The sequence below is a fragment of the Camellia sinensis genome, chromosome 11 (assembly GCF_055761805.1).
Source record: "Camellia sinensis isolate YWXY chromosome 11, ASM5576180v1, whole genome shotgun sequence".
Taxonomy (NCBI): domain Eukaryota; kingdom Viridiplantae; phylum Streptophyta; class Magnoliopsida; order Ericales; family Theaceae; genus Camellia; species Camellia sinensis.
In genome coordinates, this window is record NC_138971.1 from 97291058 (window position 1) to 97317878 (window position 26821).

Below are 26821 nucleotides of genomic sequence, written 5' to 3' on the forward strand. Positions count from 1 at the left end.
AAATTTCTGACTCCACCACTACTCATATCATGGCATGATGGAAAGAAATTTAGGATGATGTTGGCTCCTCTCGTTAATTCCTTTTAAAAATTTGATGACAGAATTCCCCATCAAATAAATTGATATTGTTAGAAACATTTGTCACACTAATTTTTTTTAGGTTGGGCATCTCTTATATTCGCATTATGAGAGAACTTAAGAAGTATGCAGGGCCATCACAAATCTCGTTTCAATGATCTGAACCATTCATTTTGTAGGGCTCTCAATATATTATTCATAAAAAAATTATATCTATTCGATAATCTTAACTTTTTTATTTTATAATTTTTTTTAAAAAAATGAATGGCCTATTAGTCGTCTATTTTTTCGGTGATAAATGTAATAAAATAAAAATATTACGATTATCGATTCAAATTAATTTTTCTCATAAATAATATATATTGAAAGACATACAAAATGACCATTCGAATCATTGAAATAGATATGAATTTCTCAAATTCTCTCACATTGAAACATGAATATAAAAGAAATTCAAATCCAATTTTTTAAGTCACCTATGTTATGATTTATAAAACCCATAGAATTATATTCTATTGTCAATAATAAGCTTTGATTTAGAAAATTTAGAGAGCTATTCACCTATTGTTAATTAATGTTTAGTTGTATACGAGATTTGGTCTAAAATGATATCAAGGGCCCAGTCTTTCATGTCATTAATTTTAGGAAATATAGGCCTATAGTAAAAGGTCTGAGTGATGAGAAATTATTGGTTGGTTTGGTCTCCTAAAAAGGAACAAAAAAGGATGGATCCTATTATTTCAATCAGTAAAAACACAGTTGGAACACCATGTCATCATCCCAGAAGCAATTAATAATTTCCCTGAGTGATTGGTTTCTTTACCTTGGCTTTGTATATCTGCTGCTGGTGTAGGTTCGTTCCTCATAACTGACATAATATATATATATATATATATAAATATTTCTCAGTGGAAAGAAATTAATGATGATGTTGGCTGATCTTGTTAACCCCCCTTCAAAAAACACAAAAAATTCAGAAGCAATGAATAATTTCCCTGAGTTATTGGTCACTTACCCTGGCTTTCTATATCTGCTGCTCGTTTAGGTTTGTTCCTCATAGCTGACATAAAAAAATATATATATATAAATATTTCTCAGTGGAAAGAAATTAATGATGATGTTGGCTGATCTTGTTAAACCCCCTTAAAAAAATAAAAAATTCAGATAAAATAAATCTTGATTTTTTTTTATCAATTTAAAACTTAATTTTTTAATTTATTTTAATTTAAATTATCTATTTATTTTCATTAAATAAAATCAATGAAAAAATATAATATTTTAGTTATTAAATTTAATGAAAGAGAATATTTAAAATATTTTTATATACATCTATATTGAGTTTAATAATTAAAATATTATTTTTCAATCAGTATTAATTAACGGAAATTTGAGAATGATTTACATTAAAAAAAATCAAAATATTAAGATTTAAATTAATAAAATTAAAAAATCAAAATATATTTTGTTGTAATGGTCAAACTCTATGTATTTTTTTATAATTTCTTCCCAACAAAATTGACGATTATATGAATCACATTGATATGGTTAGAAATATATCCTTTAAAATTCTAATGATACTAGCATAATTACTGGTGCTATACACGGGTATAAATAAATAATCAAACACTAATTTTTAAAATTAAATAATAATCTAAAAAATTTATCTAGAATATTTAGTAAAAATAATTTAGAATCAATTAAATTTTATTCATTTTTATCACAGTTACATAGATGAGAATTTTTTTTATTATGTTATTAATTGTGTGCTCTAAGTTCTTAATAACAAATACATGCCATAATTTAATTGGTAAAAATTGAAAAATAAATCACAAAAATTATAGTTATAATAAAATATAAATACATTTCGTCTTATTAGTTTCGTAAATTTAATTTATCATATGAGAGTAGTAAATTACATTTGTCAATATATTAATTTTTTTATGTTTTGTAAATTCTAAAAATTTGTCTAGTATCAAAATTATAATTTATCTTATGTTATAAGATTTACGTAAAAATGGATTAGAATTCATTTGTGATATTAAATTTAGACTTAACATTAGATTTACATCAACTTGTCCTTTACCTAATCATTAAAAATTATCTTTGTCTATTCCCAACTTATATGAATCATTTCACCTATCTATTTATTAAGTTAGTAAATAGATATTGGTGAGTATTTTTTATAATAATTAAAAATTTTGAACTTAGTTTTAAAAAAAAACTATATATCTATGTTTAAAACAATTAAATGAATAGTTATATATATTTATGGATGCAAAAATTATATAAGATAGAGTCGTCCTAAATTATAGGTCATATTCTAGTCCTAATAAATTTAAATTTTATCATAGCTTATCAATTCGTGACTGATATGAGTTATTTATTTATTTATTTATTTTTCGGGGGGGGGGGGGGGGTTTAATATTTGATTAAATACTAAAAGTAGATAATTTTTTTGCTAATAATTCTTGATTTAAGCCTAGTCCTTGGAAATTTGTCTAGTTCATGTCTAATACATGAGTTAGTAAACCCACCTATTTATTTAATTTTTAATTAGTAAATATATTTTTTTAAAAAAATTATAACAAATATAGGAAATATGTACATATTTGTTTGGTATATTTATTAACAATTTTAAAATTAATTAAGGAATTATGTAGTTATTCTTAAAAAAATAAATTACATTGATTATCCTTATATTTAACTCTTGTGATATTTTTGTCCTTGCAATTTTAATTTGCTTGATTTTGATTCTGAATTTATAATTTTGTCTTAATTTGGTCCAATTGTTATAATAGCTTTTTTTTTTTTTTAATTGAAAATGCACACATGAGTACCATCTGTTATAAATTTATAGACAAAATTATAAATTTATTCAACTCAGTAAGTTAATGTCAACCAACGTAATAATTATTTTCTTTTAAAAACGTTAACTGACATTATCAATTAGACCAAATTGATACAAAATATAAAATTAATAGTCAAAATCAAACTATTTAAAATTACAGGGACCAAATTGACACAAGAAACAAAATGTAAGGACTATAGATATAATTTACCTTTCTTAAAATATGTCTGATATTGATTGTATCAATATTAAGATATATTTATATCTGAAAAACTATTTAACATCAGATCAGGTTAGAAGTTGAATAAAAAATTGATGGCTTATTAAAAATATTTAATGATTATAAATTTAAATTTGATCAATTTTCATTTAACTTTTTTTTCATAATAGAATTATGTTGTTTGATAATTATAGTTTATAGTTCCAATTTTTCTTTGTATTTTTTAAAAAATATTTTAAAATTATATATAATTATAATTTATTTTGGACTTTCATTTTCAATCTCATATTAGTCATAACTTGAATTATATATAATTTGTTTTTAACTTCTCATCTACAAAAACTAACAATGAACATAAATTGTGTTTTGAACATTGTAAAAAATAAATAAAGATATATATAATCAATAATAATAATAACAAAATATATTTTTATTTATCATGTGACATCTCACTACTACATTAATAATAGATATTAATAATAAAACTCATTATAATAATACAGTTATAATATATCAAATGATAAATAACATGTGATCACAATAATTTTTTATAGGTATACAAAAGTACCCAAAATAATATATAATCCATATTTAGTTTTTATATAATAAAATTCACACTTAATTTCAACCACACATTGGTTTTCTAAATCAATTATCACCCAAACTATCTACTATTCTTTTAAGTAAAATTCACATTTTCAAAACTCACACCCAAACAATACTTTGTCCGAGCTCATCATCATCATTGTTGTTACCATGCTAACCACATTCACTAACCATTATGCAACTCCGGTACAATTTTTTATTTTTGTAAATTTAAAAAGACAATATTGAGGAAATAAAAAGGTACCGTTATAGTTTTAAAGAGTTAATAATAAAAAATGAAGAAAAAAAATGTGTGGTTTTAGTTTTTCTTATTCCAAATATGGGTGATAAAAAAAAATTTAAATCCATACATTATGGAACAGTGTTCATTATTTAAAATTTTATTTATTGATAGGCAAATCAATTAAATGTTTTTAATTTTTTACAAATAAAAAAAAATTGAAATATTTGTTTAAGAAATTAAAAAAAAATGACCAAATCATAAAGAACAATATAAAACACCCTATTCTATTAAAAAACTCATAAATATATTATCAATTTATATATATCAAAAATAATAATAACAACAATATACAAACATCCACCAAAAAAATAAAAATAAAAGTTCAAATTAACTCTCAAAACAAAGATAGTTAAAGATATATATATATATATATATATATTATCAATTTAGTTGGAAAAAAAAAAAGTCATATAGAGAAAAAAAAAATACTAACACTAAAATAGAAATTTACAAAAAAAAAAATACAAATAAATAAACTTGAAATAAGTTTGGACTATTGACAAAGAGAGAGACTAATCTTTGCATCATTATATTTGGAGAGGAGTTGGACGAGCTGGAAAAAAAAAAAAAAAAAAGGTCAAATATTGGCTATTCTGAAGAAATTAAAAATTGTATTAAATTTTTAATTTGATTGGATTTTTAAAATTTTAGGATTTATATTATTTTCGAAAAGGATGAGGGTGGCTTACCATATTATTTTGAATTTTGAAATTCAAAATCATAAATAATTAGTGCCTTTATTGTTTCTTTATTTGAATTGTTTTGATCAATATTATTTTTGAAAAGAGTAAGGGTGACTTATCATATTGTTTTGAATTTTAAAATTCAAAATCATAGATAATTAGAGTCTTTTTTTGTTTTTGATTTTTTGACTTAAAGAACTAACCAATAGAGCTTTTTTTTTTTTTTTAAATTAACAAATTAACAAAATTAATTTGATAGTTTTGAATTTTAAAATTCAAAATCATAGATAATTAGAGTCTTTTTTTTTTTTTTTGATTTTTCGACTTAAGGAACTAATCAATTGAGTTTTTTTTAATTATTATTTCTTTAAAAATTAACAAATTAACAAAATTAATTTGGAAGTTTGGAGCTCTCACAATCAATGTTTTTAAAAAGCCCATTTTCTTCCTTATATAATATATAACAACTAGAATTTGAATGATTTTAACAACAGGTATGCGTACGTCAATCGTGTGGATCATATTTATTTATTGAAGAAAAATGTTTAATTTCAACTTTCATTTACCCAAGTAAAAATAAATTTAAAAATATATAATTCAATTATTTACACTACTCCAAAAAACAAAAAAATTATTCACGCTTTTTACATCATATTTTAACACAAATTAATACAAATAAACTAAAATAAAGCGAAACTTACAAATAAAACTCAAAATATCTTAATCATTCATCATTTTGATAAAATTTATCAATATCATTAATAGTACTAATATATATTTGCAGTGAGAAGTAAAGGATATGATTAATTGCGAGCTATTTTTAAAGATTGTAATCACAGATAATTATTACAAGCCACGTCAATTTTACTTATTACTTTTTTTTTTTTTTACAATTCTGCCAGTACATTAGACTAATTTCATGGTACAATTTTTTTTGAATAAATCTTTAAAGGTCACATGTATATTTATAGGGGAATAATACATTAGTGGAAATAATAAAAATTATTTATAAATAAAGTAAAAAAACTTATAAAATTAATTATTAATATTTTTATTTTTTTATAAATATTTTTCACTCACATAATCTCAGTGTAATTCTCCATATTTATAGTGTAGATACTAACTGTAGAGAGATACTCACAAAGTAAGTTCCGAAACAGTCCAAGTAAGTTCCGAAACACATTCATACACGTTTCGTAGTTCTGCGGAAACCACGGCACCTCTTCCTCTTCCACTTTCTCGGCAAAAGCCTCGTCAAGCTCAACAAATGTACCTTACAAATTGGAAAATATTTAAGAATCCTAAAAGAAAAAGCTTTCATAATTTGAAATATTTTTAGATGTCTAAATGTGATATAATAATATATAGAATTTTAATAAGGGTTAATTAGTAAAATATTCATTCTTATGTCATTTAGGATAAATTTGGGAACATGCTACATTAGTCAAAAATTATAAAAAAATTAAAAAGTAAAAAAATTGTACAAAAAAAATCAAAGATTCATTTTCTTCTCTACTTTTTGCATACATATATATATATATATATATATATATTTATAAAAAATAAAAAAATATCCAACACATACTAATTTTTTTCACCTCATATTTTAGTTAAAATATTAAAAAATAACTAAAATCGTCTATTCCCATAGCAACCATTTGTTTAAGGTTTAATATTTGTTGGTGACAAGGAAAAGTTGCCAGAAAAGTCGCTGGCACCAAAAAAGTTGTCAGAATTGGAAAATTAGCGGAAAACAATGTCTAGTGGCAGTAACTAGTGGCAATGAGTTGGACAGATATGTGATATTGAATAGATAAGTAAATAGATAGGTGATATGTGTACATATAATGAGACATTTGAACAAATTGTTGCATAGATAGATGACACACGTACAAATAGTAGGACATTTGAACAGATAATTGCACAAATAGGTAACATGTGTACATATAGTGTAACATTTGAATGTTGGACAATACAATTTCGAGGTGAAGATGGTTATAGAAGAGGCACATTGGGGTCCAATTTGGACCTGAATTCGTTAGGTAATTGAAAATACTCATGTGTAATTCTTTTTTATCTTCTTTGTGAATTGTTTTGTGACTTTGACTCGTGATTTTTTAATCATAATTGGAGGTGCTCTAATTTTAATTTTTTTCACATTAAATCGCTGTGCTGATTTATTTTTAATTGTTTGATTGAGATTGTTATTTATTATTTAAAATTGAAATATAATTACAAATTAATATTTCGGAAATTTTAGATTTTTAAATTGCATTACTACATGTTGCAAAATAAACACCAACACCCAAAAAACAACAATGAATAAAAAATATATATATACATATATAAAAGAATGAAGGATTTTGTAAGAATTCAATAACATAATAAATGTAAGTAATACATCTATATCTATATATTATATAAGTAAAAGAGTGTTTTTAATTACAAGATTTGTGAGAGTTCTACTATCTCAAATTAAAAGACGCCAATTAAGTAGAAGAAATACGAAGTGTGAAAATATATATATAAAAAAAAAAGTTAATAAAAAGAAAAGTCTAGAAAGTTTAAAGACATTTGGATTGATTTTAGCATGTTAAAAATGACACGTGAATGTGATAACTTATTAAAGCGTTTCAATGGATAGAACAATTTTACTTACATATTATATGATATGATATAATATATTTTCATTCAACAGATATGATATATGATCTTCTCTCTTGTCATGTTATTATGAATGTATTTAAAATAATAATGTTAGGAATTATAAAAAAAGTATCATAAAATATTTTATAAAAATTTTTCATTCTTTAATTAATGAGTGATGTTTTATTATATATATAATCTAAAAAAAATATAAAAAATTCATAAAACATTTCATAATTTTTTTTTCATAATTTTTAACATTACTTTATATAATTTATTTTTTTTCATAATCTCCTGTCATATTATATATATAATCTCTTGAAAATATTGATTGATAAAATGTAGCAGTATCTGTTGGAATGGTTATAAAATTCTGGATAAAACCAGAATTTTTTCCTAAGTTCGGTCTATTTTTTAGGTGGGCCCCGAGTGTCGATTAACTCGGGTCAAAGTGGTAACGCGTTCTATGCCGCGTTGTGATTCACGTGGTATATTTGGTTGCTCAAAACCATTACCGAGTGAATGGGAAATTGAAGCCAAAGTGTGCTCCATGAAAATGGAGTTTTGGTGGAAATCCCTTAAGGTTGTAAATTGGCTTGTCCCACATTGATTTGGTGGGAGGTTTTGAAAGGGTTTATAAGGCTTAGGGTGTGATACTTGGGGTGTGCCCCAAGGGGTACCCAAGTGTTTTAGAGGGAGAGGTTATGGGCAAAATGGGCTAGACCCATTGGACCCAAAAATCACCACACACGCGCGCGCGCGCCGCCGCCGCCGTCCGTCCGGGCGGGCTGGGCTGGGCCTGGGCTTGGGCGCGAGTGCGTGGTGTGTGGTTGGGTTGGGCTTCTAATCTTTTTGGGCCAAAAACATTTGAATTTAATTTTATTTTTTTTTATTAAAATAAAATCCATAAATCAAATTAAATTGGTTTGGATTATTTGTTCATCCAAACAGGGCCCTTCCCGTTTTACTATCTGTTTGAATTGATTCAAATCTGTTTGAATTCAAAACCCAACAGGTATGATACCTGTTCAATTCAAAACCAAGAGCTACATACCTGTTTAATTCAAAATGAAGAGCCACCTTCACATCTATAAATAGGACCACCCTCATTTGATGTTTGCATTCAGAAATTTCGTATTTCACTTCTGTTTTCTATTCTTCATCTTCCTGCATTTTATTTTCTAAAGAAAGAGTGTAAACACTTAGTGTGTTCGTAAGGCAAACAATTAGTAGTGCTGCTATTGTTTGTGGAAGATCATTTCATCCTGGGAGATAGACGTCCGAATTCTGAAAGCACCGTGGAGAGGACGAATCTGTCTTAAGGACACAGTGTTAAACACTGGACTTGATCAGAAAAATAATTCGAAGAAATTAAATCAAGTAAGTTATTTAATTACTTTCAGTGTTGTTTTTATTTGTTCATTTATTCAGATTTTAATTTTGTTTTTGTAACAAAATAAAATCTGTTTGGTTTTTATTTATTTATTTTTATTTCGAGTTTGATTTTTGTAATCAAACATATTCTCTCCTTTTTCTCTATTTCTTTTATTCTGGTTGTTGTTTTGTACACAACAGAATTAAATCCTTTTAAATACGGTGAAGATTGTCCAACAATCTTAAGACAGATTCCTTTTTGGGTATCTTCATTGTATTTAATTTTCTGTGTTTTCAAATTAATATTCTGGTTGGAAAAACAAATAGTGATTTATGCTATTTGACAGATAGTAGTAATATACTGTCTCTTTTCTTTGACAACTACTAGTAGTACGATACTGGTGTCATTAACAATTCAGAATATTATTTGGTATTACAGAAAATTCTTGTGATATTTTATTTTTCAAGTTTTAGTAACAAGGAAAATAAAATTATTTTGTTGTTATAATTATTTCTGGTTTTAGTAACTAGAAAATTAATTTGTGTTTTAATATTTTCTGATTTTTGTAATCAGAGATTATGGCTACTACAATTGAAACTGCATCTGGCAGTGGTACTCCTATTGTTACACCTACATCGGTCCCTATCCAGAACCATGTTCATCATGGAGAAAAATCGGAAAAATTTAATGGTACCGAGTTTAAGAGATGGCAGCAGAAGATGCTGTTCTACCTTACAACTCTTAATTTGGCCCGGTTTCTCCATGAAGAGGCTCCAGCACTTAAAGAGGGTGAAAGAGATCGGCAAGTTGTTGCCGCTGTAGATGCTTGGAAACATTCAGATTTCCTGTGCAGAAACTACATCCTAAATGGCCTTGACAATATGCTGTATAATGTATACAGTCCTCTGAAAACAGCAAAAGAATTGTGGGATTCTTTGGAGAAGAAATACAAGACAGAAGATGCCGGCACGAAGAAATTTGTCGTCGGTAAATTTCTGGACTTTGTTATGGTAGACTCCCAAACGGTAATATCTCAAGTTCAAAGTTTTCAAATAATTTTGCATGATATTCATTCAGAAGGTATGTCTCTTAGCGAGTCATTCCAAGTCGCAGCTTTAGTGGAAAAGTTACCACCGGCTTGGAAAGATTTCAAAAATTATTTAAAACATAAACGCAAAGAGATGACTATGGATGAATTGATTGTAAGATTAAGAATTGAAGAAGATAACCGAAAGGCTGAAAAGAGGAATGAGAAAAATCCCATTGAGTCCAAGGCAAATGTGGTTGAACAAGTTAATAAACCACATAACAAAAAGAGAAAGTTTACTGGAGATGGTCCTAAACAAGGCGATAGTAGCAAGAAGTTCAAAGGAAAATGCTATAACTGTGGCAAAACTGGACATCGAGCTTCTGACTGCCGCCGCCCTAAAAAGAATCATGGAAGTACAAGTAAGAAGACCACCAATCAGGCCAATGTAACAGAATTGGATTACATCTCTGACGGAGTGAATGACATCAACCTCTCTGCTGTGGTGTCTGAGGCTAACTTGGTTGGAAATCCCAAAGAGTGGTGGGTTGACACTGGAGCAACTCGTCACATATGTGCGGACAAGAAGATGTTCACTACTTACAATGAGGCTGCAAATGGTGAACAACTTTTCATGGGAAATTCTTCTACTTCTGCTGTGGCTGGACAAGGGAAAGTAATCTTGAAGATGACATCAGGGAAAGAACTGACCCTCAACAACGTACTACATGTACCTGACATCCGGAAGAATTTAGTTTCTGGGTCTTTGTTAAGTAAAAATGGTTTTAGGCTTGTATTTGAGTCTGATAAGTTTGTATTAACAAAGAGTGGTATGTATGTTGGTAAGGGATACATGAGTGATGGTCTCTTTAAGTTAAATGTAATGACAGTTGTACCGAAAGTTGCTATGAATAAGAATAACACATCTTTTGTTTATATTCTTGAGTCAAATTTATGGCATGGTAGATTAGGACATGTGAATTTTGATGCTTTGCGTAGATTAATTGGTTTAGATTATATACCAAAGTTTGAAATTAATCCTAATCATAAATGTGAAATTTGTGTAGAAGCGAAACTAACCAAGGCTCCATTTAAATCGGTTGAAAGAAAAACCGAACCTCTAGAATTAATTCACACTGATGTATGTGATTTAAAGTTTATTCAAACTAGAGGTGGCAAAAAGTATTTCATAACATTTATCGATGATTGCACAAGATATTGTTATGTTTATTTACTTAGAAGTAAAGATGAAGCCTTAGAAATGTTTAAACTCTACAAAACAGAAGTTGAAAATCAACTTGGTAAAACCATTAAAATGGTTAGAAGTGATAGGGGTGGTGAATATGATGCACCATTAAATGAATTTTGTGCACAACATGGCATTATTCACCAAACTACAGCCCCTTATTCTCCACAGCAAAATGGAATTGCTGAAAGGAAGAATAGAACCCTAAAAGAAATGATGAATGCCATGTTACTAAGTTCAGGCTTACCACAGAACTTGTGGGGGGAAGCAATATTGTCTGCTAATTATGTTCTTAATAGAATACCCCACAAGAAAACCAAAAGCATTCCTTATGAATTGTGGAAAGGTCGACCACCTTCCTACAAATACTTAAAAGTGTGGGGGTGTTTGGCAAAAGTTGAAGTACCTGTTCCTAAAAAGACTAAAATTGGACCAAAAACAGTAGATTGTGTGTTTATTGGTTATGCTCAGAATAGTAGTGCATATCGGTTTCTGACTTATAAATCAGATATACCTGATATAAATGTGAACACTATTATAGAGTCAAGGAATGCTGTGTTTTTTGAACATGTCTTTCCTTACAAGAAAGGACAGGAATTAAGTTCACAGAAAAGAACTTATGATTGTACACAAAGTCAAGAGACTAATGACAATCAAACACCAGAGACTAGTAATAGTCTCGACCAACAGGATTTAACTAATGATGAACCAAGACGAAGTAAAAGAGCGAGAACATCAAAATCCTTTGGTCCAGATTTTCTGACATACTTGTTAGAAAATGAACCTCAAAGCTTTAAGGCAGCAATGACAGGTCCTGAAACACCTTTGTGGAAAGAGGCTGTTAATAATGAAATTGAATCCATTATGCAAAATCATACTTGGGAATTGGTGGATCTTCCACCAGGTTCTAAACCTCTTGGATATAAATGGATATTCAAGAGAAAAATGAAAACAGATGGTTCAATTGATAAGTATAAAGCAAGACTTGTTGTTAAAGGTTACAGACAAAAGGAAGGTCTGGATTATTTTGACACATATTCCCCTGTGACAAGAATAACATCCATTCGCATGCTTATTGCTATAGCAGCGTTGTTTAATTTAGAAATACATCAAATGGATGTTAAGACAGCTTTCTTAAACGGTGATCTAAATGAAGAAATCTATATGGAACAACCCGAAGGGTTTGTAGTATCAGGGCAAGAAAAGAAAGTTTGTCGACTTGTAAAATCCCTTTATGGATTAAAACAAGCACCTAAGCAATGGCATGAAAAATTTGATCATGCAATGCTTACTAATGGGTTTAAGATAAACGAATGTGACAAGTGCGTCTATGTTAAGAACACTGACCAAGGATATGTCATAGTTTGTCTTTATGTGGATGACATGCTTATCATTGGAAGCAGTCAAAACATGATCAAATCAACTAAGCAGATGCTTAACAAAAGATTTGATATGAAAGATATGGGGGTCGCAGATGTTATATTAGGAATGAAAGTTACTAAAACATCAGACGGATATGCATTATCTCAATCTCATTATATTGAGAAAATTCTTGATAAATTTATCAAGGATGATTTGAATTTAGCTAGAACACCTGTAGACATCAGTCTTTATTTATCGAAAAATAAAGGTGATGCAGTGTCTCAGTTAAAATACTCCCAAATCATTGGAAGCCTAATGTACCTAATGAATTGTACTCGTCCTGATATAGCTTATGCTATAAGTAAATTGAGTAGGTACACTAGTAACCCTGGAGAAGACCATTGGAAAGCGATCATTCGAGTTCTTAGATATCTAAGATTTACTCGTGATCATGGTTTGAACTTTACTCGATATCCAGCAGTACTCGAAGGTTATTGTGATGCCAATTGGATATCGGATACTAAAGATTCAAAATCCACTAGTGGATATGTCTTTACTCTAGGAGGCGCTGCTGTTTCTTGGAAGTCCACGAAACAAACGTGCATCGCACGATCCACAATGGAATCCGAGTTCATTGCTTTAGACAAAGCAGGTGAAGAAGCAGAATGGCTTCGTCACTTCTTAGAAGACATTCCAATGTGGCCAAAACCTGTGCCGGCTATTTGCATTCATTGTGATAGTCAATCTGCAATAGGCAGGGCACAGAATCATATGTATAATGGTAAGTCACGACATATTCGTCGTCGACATAATACCGTAAGGCAATTGTTGTCAAACGGAATAATCTCAATAGATTATATAAAATCTAAAGAGAATATTGCGGATCCGTTAACAAAAGGTTTGACAAAAGAGCTAGTGTATAGTTCATCGAAGGGGATGGGATTAAAGCCTATTACATAAGAGTCGTCATAATGGTAACCCTACTTATATGACTGGAGATCCCAAGAACTAAGTTCAAAGGGACAACTAAGTTATGTATGGCTCGCCAGAAATCACCAAGGGATTAAAATTCCTACCCATTCCTATGGTGAGAGTGATATCTGCAACATATGTTGTCTGTAGGGGTATAAGGATAAGCTTTGCTTTTAATGATTACTTATATCTTGATTAAGGCATAAAATCAAGACGAGTATAAAGAGATACTCACAATAAGAATCACCTATATGAGTGTTGAACTGGGGCCGGTTCTATGAGAATGAAGAGGCTAAATTCTCTAGAAACACTTATGAAAACCAGGTGCGTTCAAGGCCAAAATGAACACAACAGTGAGAACCACGATGTGTTAGAAGATATTTTGTGTGAAATCTATTGTCTTGGCTTACACAAACGGCTGAACAATTCAAGGCATCGCGTCCATTGGTTAGCCAGTAAGTCCGATAGGTTATCACTAGGGAAGGTTCAAAGCCGAAAACTACCTATCCTGATGCAAGATATTTTCGACTTATACTCTTTCGTTAAAGTCTGCATTTTGTTGCATTTCCGTTGTCATCAAATTCCATTCATGTGGGGGATTGTTGGAATGGTTATAAAATTCTGGATAAAACCAGAATTTTTTCCTAAGTTCGGTCTATTTTTTAGGTGGGCCCCGAGTGTCGATTAACTCGGGTCAAAGTGGTAACGCGTTCTATGCCGCGTTGTGATTCACGTGGTATATTTGGTTGCTCAAAACCATTACCGAGTGAATGGGAAATTGAAGCCAAAGTGTGCTCCATGAAAATGGAGTTTTGGTGGAAATCCCTTAAGGTTGTAAATTGGCTTGTCCCACATTGATTTGGTGGGAGGTTTTGAAAGGGTTTATAAGGCTTAGGGTGTGATACTTGGGGTGTGCCCCAAGGGGTACCCAAGTGTTTTAGAGGGAGAGGTTATGGGCAAAATGGGCTAGACCCATTGGACCCAAAAATCACCACACACGCGCGCGCGCGCCGCCGCCGCCGTCCGTCCGGTCGGTCGGGCGGGCTGGGCTGGGCCTGGGCTTGGGCGCGAGTGCGTGGTGTGTGGTTGGGTTGGGCTTCTAATCTTTTTGGGCCAAAAACATTTGAATTTAATTTTATTTTTTTTTATTAAAATAAAATCCATAAATCAAATTAAATTGGTTTGGATTATTTGTTCATCCAAACAGGGCCCTTCCCGGTTTCAAACAGAAATAAACTGTTTTGGAATTAGTGCACACCCAAACAGGGCCCTTCCCGGTTTCAAACAGAAATAAACTGTTTTGGAATTAATGCACACCCAAACAGGGCCCTTCCCGTTTTACTATCTGTTTGAATTGATTCAAATCTGTTTGAATTCAAAACCCAACAGGTATGATACCTGTTCAATTCAAAACCAAGAGCTACATACCTGTTTAATTCAAAATGAAGAGCCACCTTCACATCTATAAATAGGACCACCCTCATTTGATGTTTGCATTCAGAAATTTCGTATTTCACTTCTGTTTTCTATTCTTCATCTTCCTGCATTTTATTTTCTAAAGAAAGAGTGTAAACACTTAGTGTGTTCGTAAGGCAAACAATTAGTAGTGCTGCTATTGTTTGTGGAAGATCATTTCATCCTGGGAGATAGACGTCCGAATTCTGAAAGCACCGTGGAGAGGACGAATCTGTCTTAAGGACACAGTGTTAAACACTGGACTTGATCAGAAAAATAATTCGAAGAAATTAAATCAAGTAAGTTATTTAATTACTTTCAGTGTTGTTTTTATTTGTTCATTTATTCAGATTTTAATTTTGTTTTTGTAACAAAATAAAATCTGTTTGGTTTTTATTTATTTATTTTTATTTCGAGTTTGATTTTTGTAATCAAACATATTCTCTCCTTTTTCTCTATTTCTTTTATTCTGGTTGTTGTTTTGTACACAACAGAATTAAATCCTTTTAAATACGGTGAAGATTGTCCAACAGTATCAGTGTTAATTGATGCAGTCTAGTTGTAGGCACATTATTTTTATGGTATTTTTTATCCACTAATGAAAGTGACACTGACACCTATCACTAAGGATCCTCTAGAGTGAAATTTTTTTAAAGTTTCATAGAGTGTTACATTGTGTGGTTGAGATTTATTGGCAAGTCACATCAATTTCTGATGTGACTTGCCAGTAAATCTCAACCACACAATGTAGCACTCTAAGAAACTTTAGAGAAAAATCACTTTAGAGAATCCTTGCTCGACACCTATGAGCCACATTTTCGTTATGAGTGTGAAGTAGAAAATACAATAGAAAATTACTCATTTTCAGTTTTCAAAATTTATTTTTCAGAAAATTATATTTTTTCGTATTTTGTATTTTTTGTTTTTATTATTATTTTTAATTATTAAACACACTTAACAGAAATATGTTTAGAAAGTCTAATATTTGTGAAAAAAAATCTTTAAAAAATTTACTAAATACCAAAAATATAAAAAAAACAAAAATTTAATACATTTTTTTATTTTTTTGTGTATTTATTAATTTTTAAAAAAAAATTTTATAAATAATTTGCTATTTAAATACATCTAAAAAAGTAAAAAATTGTTTAAAATTTTAAAAAAATTCACTAAAAATAAAAAAATACGAAACAAAAAACTCAATTTTCAAAAAACTGAATTCAAAAAATTGAAACTAAACACACGGATTGTCTCTAATGTTATTCTAATTGGGACTCTCTTTCGCCGTTGGTATAAATTTTTAGATTCTCAATATTTATAGTAGTTCCTTGGGCAAATTACACAAATAGTCCCTATAGTTTGGGGCTTGTGTCACTTTGGTCCCTGACTTTTCAATTGTGACACATTTGACCCTGAATTTTGAATCTTGTTCCAAATGAGGACAATTGAATATATAATTAGATTTTTCAAGGGTAAAATTGTCAATTTAATAAAATATAAACTAATTTGACAAAAATAAATGTCAAACAAATATTTTTGAACTTTTAAAAATTATTTCTATCTACTAAAAATAAAATTATGTAAAATTGATAAATCTTTTAGACATTTATTTATTTATTTTTACCAGATTAATTTTTATTATGTGTATTGATGAGGATCATGTAAAATTAATTTTAAAAAATTAATCATGTAATTTTTATTAATTTTACATACTTTTATCATTGGTGGATAAAAATAATTTTTAAAAAAATTAAACATATTTTTTTGACATTTATTTTTGTCAAATTAGTTTATATTTTATCAAATTAACGATTTTATCCTTGAAAAATCTAATAATATTTTCAATTGTCCTTAGTTAGAACAAGATTCAAAATTCAAGGTCAAATGTGTCACAATTGAAAAGTCAGGGACTAAAGTGATACAAGTCCCAAACTATAGGGACTATTAGTGTAATTAACCCTAGTTCCTTCCTCTCTCAAATCTTCTCCCATACTATTATATGTGTACTTCATTTTCAACTCTTAACTTTTAACAGTGTTCGAAGTCTGGCGATGATGGTGGCAGAGTTGGGCAACAGAAACAGAGACGACGTCGACGGGAATGACAGACTTTCAAGAAGATCTTGCTTAGTTTGATGAGTATCTTATTTTTTAGAGCACATCTTTGAGAAGATCAACAATTATTCTTGGATTGTAATTAGTTTTTTGATGAATTTGATTTTTTATGTTTTTGTTTTTTTGTTTTTCCCCGTTTTGTTGTTTGGTTGGGATAACCTTTGGAGTCTTATTTATAAATGTCGTTTATTAATATAAATACTTATCATGTTCTAAAAAAAAAATGATTTACCTGTTAAAATTCTAGCTATTATTATATTTTAGAGGTTGTTTGGGATGTCCTAAATAAGTATACTTTTTGACTTTTTCAACTAAAAAGTTGAGAAAAAAAATATAGTTGTTTGGGTTAACTTTTTGACTTTTTATAAAAAAATGTGTATTAAAAATTTGTATAAATTAATGTGTTGGGAAAAATTAAGATTAAGAGTTATGCAGTCGTACTTTTTGATTTTTGATAAATAGTGATAATTTTTTAACTTTTTGAGTAACTTTTTGACTTCATGTCAAACTTGGCCTTCGTAATAAATAGTGATAAATTGCTATAATTTAATAATATTCGTTCAATGGTGTCCTTGTTAGATTTTTTCTTCTTCTTTAATCATAACTATTGAGTTGAAGTTTTCTATTTTAATCACAGCCATTCATTATCATTCGTCTCTCTTTTTGATGAGTCGAAAATTTTACCTAAAACTATTCCTTGTGTCAAATATAATACAATGACAAATTATGGCAATGATTTTTACCTAACCATTGGAGATATGATTTTGAAACTTGTTATTTTTTAGCAACAAGAGTTTTACTGTGGTGGGTGAAATCTAAGCAGGATCCAAACTACAAATCTCTTGAGTCCGAACAGGAATGGAGCACGACCTCTCAGCCAAGCTAGAAGATAGTTAGCCTTATTGGCCGAACTAGAACCAGCACTTCTGAGCATGATTAGATGTCAGCTCGGAAGGTCGAGCTAGTATGTCGGCGTGAACCTCAATCCGAATAACCAAACTGGGTTAATGCTTGGTTCTACATATATGGACCAACCACTCCTAAAAATCCCCAAATGAGGGACACAATCCCACTCAAAGTGGGACAGACGTGAGGAGTAGCATGGGAAGTGTAACCACCCCCAACGGTCACCTAGGATATGTTTGATTCTAATAGATGGATAAGGTACACAATCAATTCCACGATAACTTCTACACACACGCTCTTTTATTGCATTACTTTCAAACTTACTAAATGAAGTATCGGAGAGTCTCCTAATTGTCCATCAACCGGGTTTCTTTGCTTTCTTGAGTGTTTTGGGTTGAATTCCACCAAATTTATGTCGGAGCGCTGCCACAGCTAGTGTGGTCCATTTTTTTTTAGCCTTGTTTGTCATCTACTATATAATCCATTTTTTTATCTTTTTATCTTTTTTCCATCACATCACCTCTCTACTTTTCTGCACATCTTTTCGTAAAAAGACAAAAAGTACACTTTTTTAGTACACCCCAAACTAACCCCAAATTTCATTTACCTATCCATTTAGAGAAGGTTATATTCAATTCTATATGTGGCTTTCTATTATAATTTTCAATTTTCTACGTGTACCATATCTTTATACTCCATATTTATGTTGACGAAAAATGCTTCAGGCCTCGAAAATTCGAGGCGCGAATGACTCGAATCGTCCTCTCTCTTACTCTCATCCCTCTCTCTCTCTCTCTAGCTCACTAATGGCACCATGGTCCCCCTACTCTCTCTCCTCATCTTCCTCCTTCTTCTCTCCTCCCCCTCCTCCTCTCTCTCTCTCCTCCCAGCACCACCACCACCACCATCTCCCCAACCCAAATCCCCCTCCTGATCTCATCTCCACCCTCCACTCCCTCATCCGCCTCAACCCTTGACCCAAAACAACTTAGAGCCCTCCAAGCCCTCAACATCCCCACCTCCACCAACCCTTGCTCTCAACCACCCTCCCTCCACAGCGCCACCGTCTGCGACCCCGGCAAACCTTTCCCTCCTTTTGGCTCTCCAACTACTCCGCCGGCCTCTCACTCTCCATCACCGCCCTCTCTTCTCTCTCATCTCTCACCTCCTTCCAATTCGTCAACTACCCCACCCCCCCTTTCTCAAGAAAATCTAATTGGATTTTTGCCAAAACACTAGCATTTGAACCTTACCCACATTGATTTGTCTGCTAATTTGCTCAGAGGAAAAATTCCTCTGTGTGTGTGTGTGTGTGTTGTTTTTTGTTTTGTTTCTTTATCCATGTCCATGTATGAATCTTTGTTATACTATGTAGTCAAATTTGATGATTTGCTGATCTTGATTATCTCGATTTTATTTTATTTTTAATTTCAGATTTTGAACTTTGATTCAATTCATGGAAGAACCTGCTTGCACTATGCTGCTTACTATGGTCATTTTGATTGCCTTCAAGCAATTCTTGGTGGCTCTGTGTGTGTGTGTGTGTGTTCTTGAATGGATTGACAGGGTTATAGCGATCCCGGTCTTCCCTTTCTGAAATTGTTGTGTTCCGGACCTTGGTTCCATGAAGTTGGTGGTTGTATACCTTGTGGTCATTCTTTAATTCCTTATGTTGAGTTTTTAGGATGTGTTGGGCATGTTTCGAACAGGTAGGATGGGTTTTGGTCTCTAGTGTTATTGCCCAGGTTTTTGGAGTTACGCTCGAGCGGGTCATTATGCGCTCGAGCGGAGTTTTGTTTTCGGTTTTCCGCTCGAGCGGGTGTTCTGGCGCTTGAGCGGGGTTTGCACCCTTCCAGCATCTCATGTCTCTGCAAAACTTCTGCAGGTGTGTTTTCTACGCTCGAAAGGGTTTATTGCACTCGAGCGGGTGGCGCTCGAGCGGGTTTGTTAGCGCTGGAGCAGGTAGTTCAGTTTTGGTGTAAGTCCTGGGAAAGGGAAATCTACGCTCGAGCGGACTGGTTTTCACGCTCGAGCGGATGTACTTTATTCTTGTGTCTTGGCGCTCGAGCGGGCCTTCTTGCGCTCGAGCATGTCCAGATTCGTGTGCTTGACGCTCGAGCGTTGTGTTTTCCACTCGAGCGGGAATGTCGTATAACAGAGGATAGCTGGGCATTTTTGAATCACTTTCTACACTTCCTTTCTCTCTCTTGCATTCTAAAAAGATATTTTGAGAGCCTCTCTCTCTAGAAACTCCCTTCTCTCTAGGTATTGATCTAGTAAGAGTGATTTCCTCACCTTCGGTCTTTACAAAAGTTGGGTTGATCGTCGAGGGCTACGTTTTAATCCGAAAATATTGAGTTTTGGAGCACGTTGAGTTTCTTCATCTTCTTCCCTTGAGCTCCGAATTTGAGGTAGGGATTCCTACTCACAACTATGGGTTCTGACCTAGATTTTTGAGCATTTTGTTAAATGGTTTGATTTTGGGATCTAGGGTTTCAAAATGTAGAAAATGGGGTTTGTTATTTTGATTCTAAAATGTGTATTTTGGGTTTCAAAATAAGGATATTGATGTTGGTTGTTGATACATGGACCATTGGGTTAATATTGAAAAATGGGGTAGAAAACCCTAATTTGTTGTATAAATTAATTGGTATAATTAATTTGGAAAAAGTGTTGATATTTGGAATTGAGTGGGGAATAATGAAATTGGCTCATTATATGATAGAATAGTGGAGTTGGATTTGTTAATCGCTCACTTTTGAAAAACATTGATATTTTATCTGTTGGAGCTTTTATTATCTGTTTAGAAATAATTGTTTGGGCTACCGGTGGAGGATAGTTTTGATTGTTGTAGACAATGCATGATGATTAGGCAAACTAAAACTAATCAATTGGGTATGTCATAGAATATGACGGTTGATAGAATACATTTGCGTTGTGTATTGATTGATTGTGTATATGACCTATGTGTATATACGTTGTGTATGTGTGGGAGGAGATAGGAGATGTACTCTACGATTTAGGGGAAGATAGGGAATGGACCTCTAAATCGGATGTTGTTTGGGAGGAGATAGGGGATGGACTCCACTGATACAGCTCATATGCTTGTCAGATAATGTGGTGATACAGCTCATATGCTTATCTGTGGAAGTGTTGATATAGCTCATATGCTTATCTGTGGAAGTGTTGATATAGCTCATATGCTTATCTGTTAAGAAGTTGATATAGCTAGTAGGCTTATCTATTGTGTAATGAGAAATGTTTAATATGAGTCACTGTCTCATAAGTGGTTGGCCAGGTTCTGAGCCGTTGACATAAATTGTGAAATTGTTAAGAAATGAAAAATGAAATGAAACATGGTCATTGTGATTGTAAAATGGAAATGGGTTATGGATTGGTTTATGGGAATTAAACATTTATCATTTGCTAATGTCTTAGTTATTGCTCATACTGTGTTTAGCATATCTCTACTGGGCATTGGCTCACCCTATATGGGACATTATTTTCAGGTACAGGTAGCATGCCACCTCCAAGGACATAGCTTGGATGATGATGAGAGTTGAAGACTCTTTTTGTTTATTTGTCTGTATTACATGTACATCAAGCCAAGGGCTTCTTTTGTATAGAGTTAGTACTCTTCTTTTGTATAACCAAGTGTTGACTTGGAAAGCTGTAAGCCCGTACAGCATTTGCTTTTGTTGTTAACATGTAATACTATAGAAAGAACTACTCTGATGAATAAAAATGGTTGATTTCTCTTTTATCAATGCATATTTAATTGTTGGGTTTTATGTATTATTTTGAGGGCGTTACAACTTGGTATCAGAGCTTACCGGGTTCGAATACTTTGGGTACGTGGGAAGTGATTAGTATCACAATGGGTTTGTCTCGCTTGACAGAGACTTAGATGTAGTGTCTTATGCTATGTGTTTAATTGATAACATGATTATGTGACTATGTGGGTATGGAACGTAGTTTCTAGGATGTTGATTGGATCTTTGGGTTTATGGGAGTCTTATTGGAAAAGCACTTGATCAATGCTGTTTCTAACTGGAACTCTAGTAACGCCTTGGGACTATCATTATCCGGAAATGAAATTCGTAATTGCTTACGTGATTATGTGCTTACGTGGAGTGAATTACGGTTGTCCATGCATTAGGACGTGAGTGTTATAGCTCCGACACATTTATGAATGTGCTAATAGTCTTGGTTACCTTTATTAGGATGTTAGGACGAGGGCGTGGCAAGCATGGCAGGCATGGTATGCAGGAGATGCCTTTACCGGATGACGTTCCGGCAATGCAGGAGGGAGTTGGTCAGGCCAGTGTGGCCGAGCCAGTGGGTCAACAGGCTATGGGCGCCTTGGCCCGAGAGATAGCGGGAGCTTTGGGTATTCTCAGAGCTGAGAATCAGGTTGCTGAGGCAGGACTTTCTTTCTTGAAGAGGGAGTTCTTCCGGTCTAACCCGGACGAATTTGTTGGGGATCCGAAAGAACCACTTAAGGCTGACGAGTGGTTGGAATAGATGGAGAAGACGTTCGAGATGCTTGGCATCGAGGACGGGGCTTTAAAGGTGACCCTGGCATCTTTCCAACTGAAGGAAGATGCGGGTCAGTGGTGGAAGTACGAGAAGAGTCGTGTTGGTGGTGCGTGGGAGGTTTTTGTGAACACCTTCCAGGAGAAGTTTTTGTCTTCAGCTGCTAGGGAGAAGCTGAGGGAGCAGTTTTGCTAGCTTAAATAGCAGGGTTTGTCAGTGGCCGAGTTTGAGGCTAATTTTACTAGTCTGTCCAGGTTTGCACCTGAACTTGTGGCGTCCGAGGAACGTCGTTTCTTTGAGTTTGAGCGGAAGCTGAGGCGTGGGCTCAAGTTGAGGATTGGAGGGTCGTTTATCCGGGAGTATAGACGTTTGGTTGATGCTGCAGCTCATATGGAGCTCATGATGCAGGAGGAGGATGAGGGGCAAAGAGGCTCCAAGAGGAGCCAAGATGGTCAGGGTGATGTCAGGAGACAGAGGGGTTCTAACCCTCAGCAGTCTCAGGGTGGTTTGGCTAGATCGACCTTTCCAGTACCGAGTGCGGGCTCTGGGAAAGGTAGTCAGGGAAGCTTGACTTGTTTTGCGTGTGGCCAGCTGGGTCACAAGTTTTCGGTTTGCCCGCAGAAGGGAGGGGATCAGCGAGCTACTTCTTCTTCAGCTAGACCTCAAGGCTAGAGTCAGGGCAGGGGCCAGCCCTTGTCTTGCTATCAGTGTGGTCAGCCTGGGCACCTGAAGAGGTTTTGCCCACAGTTGAGTGCCACTTCGGGAGCGTCTGGTTCTAGGCAAACGCAGAGTTATCAGCCAGCTCAGTCCGTGCAGGCCTCGAGGGCCAATCCGGGAGCTTCGTCGTCCCAGTCAGTGCAGCAGTCTTTTGCTCCTAGAGGTGAGCAGGTGGATCAGGGGCCTACAGGGCGCGTGTATGCTGTTACCGGCAGGACCTAATACCGGCTCCATCAGTAGTGAGAGGTACCTTTCTGTTTTGCAACTCGGTTGCTAGTGTATTGATTGATATGGGTGCGTCTCATTCTTTTATATCTGCTGCATTTGCATCTGTGTTGGAGTTGGAGTTGGCGCTATTAGCATCTCCTATCTGTGTAGTATCACCTGTTGGGGGTGAATTGATTTTGAAACACGGGTGTAGAGGTTGTGATATAGAGGTCGCCGACCGTAGGCTTCCTTTTCCCTTTGTTGTTATGCCCATGAAGGGCTTTGATGTTATTTTGGGTATGGACTGGCTATCGTCATACCGGTCTGTTATTGATTGCTACCGCCAGAGGGTCACAGTTTGTATCTTGAGCGGGGAGTGTTTCCATTTCTTGAGGGATCGGGTTGGTAGTGTGTTGCCACCGATGTATGATTCGCAAGGGCGGAGTGAGCTTAGTGGTCTACTTGCTAGCTTCCTGAGTAGTGAGTGTGATGAGACCCAGATTGTGTTACCGAGGGTAGTTTGTGAGTATTCGGATGTTTTTCCCGAGGACCTTGTTAGTTTGCCACCTCACCGAGAGATAGAGTTCTCTATTGATTTAGTGCCCGGCACGGCGCCGATTTCTATGGCACCTTATCGTTTTGCCCCAGCCGAGTTGAGTGAGTTGAAGACTCAGCTTCAGGAGTTGTTAGATAAGGGTTTTGTTCGTCCTAGTGTTTCGCCGTGGGGAGCACTGGCCCTCTTTGCTAAAAAGAAATATGGTGCCTTGAGATTGTGTATCGACTACCGGAAGTTGAATCGGGCTACGGTCAAGAATAAGTACCCTATGCCCCGTATAGATGATTTGTTCGACCAGTTGAAGGGTTCCCGTTGTTTCTCTAAGATAGACTTGAGATCGGGTTACCACCAGTTGAGGGTCAGGGAGGAGGATATTCCGAAGACGGCATTCCGTACGCGGTATGGCCATTATGAGTTTCTGGTGATGCCATTTGGGCTCACTAATGCACCGGCAGTCTTTATGGACTTGATGAACCGGATCTTCCGGGAATTCTTAGATCGATTTGTGGTCGTCTTCGTGGACGACATTCTTATCTATTCGCCATCGGAGAAGGAGCACGAGGAGTACTTGAAAGTGGTGCTTGAATTGCTTAGAGCCCATAGGCTGTATGCCAAGTTTGAAAAGTGTGAGTTCTGGCTAGAAGAAGTCAAATTCTTAGGCCATGTGGTATCCGGGGGAGGGGTGTCTATTAATACATCCAAGGTAGAGGCAGTGCAAGATTGGGTACAACCTAAGAGTGTTTTTGAGATCTGTAGTTTTCTGGGATTAGCTGGGTACTACCGTCGGTTTGTGAAGGACTTCTCCAGGTTAGCTTCGCCGTTGACTAGATTGACGCGGAAGGGGGTCAAGTTTGTGTGGAGTGAGACTTGTGAAAAGTCATTCCAAGAGTTGAAGGTCAGATTGACCACCGCTCCGGTTTTAATTATTCCGGAGAGAGTGTTGGGTTATGCGGTTTATTGTGATGCCTCACGAGAGGGTTTGGGTTGTGTGTTGATGCAAGAGGAGAAAGTGGTAGCTTATGGCTCACGTTAGTTGAAAATACACGAGAAGAATTACCCTACACACGACTTAGAGTTAGCAGCTGTGATTTTTGCCTTAAAAATTTGGAGGCATTACCTTTATAGTGAGAGGTTCGAGGTGTTCTCGAACCACAAAAGTTTGAAGTATCTATTTATACAGAGAGACTTGAATTTGAGGCAGAGAAGGTGGATGGAATTCATTGAGGACTATGATTTTGAGTTGCAATATCATCCGGGAAAGGCCAATGTTGTGGCCGATGCCCTTAGTAGGAAATCCATTAGTGATGTAGCTTGTATAGCCATCCGGAAATGGGAGATGTTGGGTGCACTGGGCGAGTTTGATTGGCTTCTGGGTGAATCCGTAGAGGCTGCGGCCTTGTTTTCTGTTGTTGCGCAGCCTACACTTGTGACTCGAGTGTTAGAGGCACAGAGAGGTGACCTTGAGATAGAATCCCTCCGAGAGAAGATCTCCAGTGGGAAGGTTGAAAAGGGTTTGACGGTGTATCCCGACCTGAGTGTGAGATACAGAAACCGTTTGTTTGTGCCAGAGTCTTGCAGAGAGGAAGTACTCCGAGAGTTTCACCATTCACGCCTTAAGATGCATCTGGGAGGCACTAAGATGTATCATGATTTGGGTCGCCAGTTTTGGTGGCGGGGTATGAAGAGGGATGTGCAGTTTTCGTGTCGAAGTGCCTTACTTGTCAACAAGTGAAGGCCGAGCATCAGAGGCCAGCGGGTTTGTTGCAACCCTTCCCTATTGCCAAGTGGAAGTGGGAGCATGTCACTATGGACTTCGTTGTAGGTCTTCCAAGGACTCAGCGGGGTAGTGATGCTATTTGGGTGGTGGTAGATCGGTTGACTAAGTCGGCGCATTTTATCCCTATGTGTGTGAGAGACTCAGTAGATCATCTCGCCGACTTGTATGTTCGGGACATAGTGAGGTTGCACGGGGTCCCAGTGACGATCGTCTCAGATAGAGATCCTCATTTTATTGATAGGTTGTGGCAGAGTTTGCAGAGTGCCCTGGGCACTAAGTTGACCTTTAGTACGGCTTATCATCCTCAGACTGACGGGCAGTCCGAGCGTACTATTAAGATCCTTGAGGATATGCTTCGAGGTTGTGTCCTTGACTTTAGTGGGACGTGGGAGAGGCACTTACCCTTGGTGGAGTTTGCCTACAATAACAGTTTTCAGTCTAGCATCGGTATGGCACCGTTTGAGGCCTTGTATGGCCGACCGTGTAGGTCTCCAGTTTGTTGGGCCGAGGTGGGTGATGCACCTTTGTTGGGTCCGGAGTTGGTTAGGGAGACGACGGAGAAAGTTGAGCTTATTCGTAGGAGGCTTGTTACAGCCCAGAGTCGCCAAAAGAGTTATGCCGACCGTAGGAGGAGGCCTTTGGCGTTTGAGCTAGGGGATCATGTTTTCTTGAAAATATCACCTAGGCGAGATTTGATGAGGTTTGGGAAGAGTGGAAAGTTATCCCCTCGATTTATTGGTCCTTTTGAGATTCTTGAGAGGATTGGCGAGGTTGCTTATCGTTTAGCTTTGCCGCCACAGTTGTCTGGAGTGCATGACGTGTTTCATGTGAGTATGCTTCGAAAGTATGAGCCGGATCCATCCCATGTGTTAGAATGGACCGACTTAGAGGTAGATGAGGATGCCTCGTATGAGAAGAGACCGGTTCGGGTCTTGGATGGGCGGGATCAAGTCCTACGTGGCAAGACCATCCCTTTGGTAAAGGTTTTGTGGAAACATCATGGAGTGGAGGAAGCCACTTGGGAACGCGAGTTGGAAGTCCGCGAAAAATATCCGGACTTGTTTATTGATGTATAACCATGTAATGAGATTTTGTAGTATTAATGAACTTTAAGAGCATTAAAAATGTCTTAAGTTGTAAAACATTGTGAATGTTTCGATTTATGAAAGTATTGTAGAACTTGCCTTGATATGGGAGTTAATTGTAATAT

The 26821-nt window shown here is 34.5% G+C and overlaps 1 protein-coding gene across 6 annotated transcripts in view; it reads right to left on the reverse strand.

The window, feature by feature from the left end:
• The window catches only part of LOC114318833 (uncharacterized), a 110498-nt gene that overhangs the window by 64055 nt on the left and 19622 nt on the right, over nucleotides 1-26821 (reverse strand). For 2 of the 6 annotated variants that reach the window (XM_082894367.1, XM_082894364.1), the window contains exons 3-5: nucleotides 5860-5991; nucleotides 1094-1138; nucleotides 902-946 (exon numbers count right to left, since the gene is read on the reverse strand). In XM_082894367.1, the coding sequence (XP_082750493.1) occupies nucleotides 902-946; nucleotides 1094-1138; nucleotides 5860-5991 (222 nt within the window). The remainder of the gene's footprint in view (nucleotides 1-901; nucleotides 947-1093; nucleotides 1139-5859; nucleotides 5992-26821) is intronic. The other 4 variants (XM_082894368.1, XM_082894365.1, XM_082894369.1 and 1 more) reach the window with 2 other exon arrangements.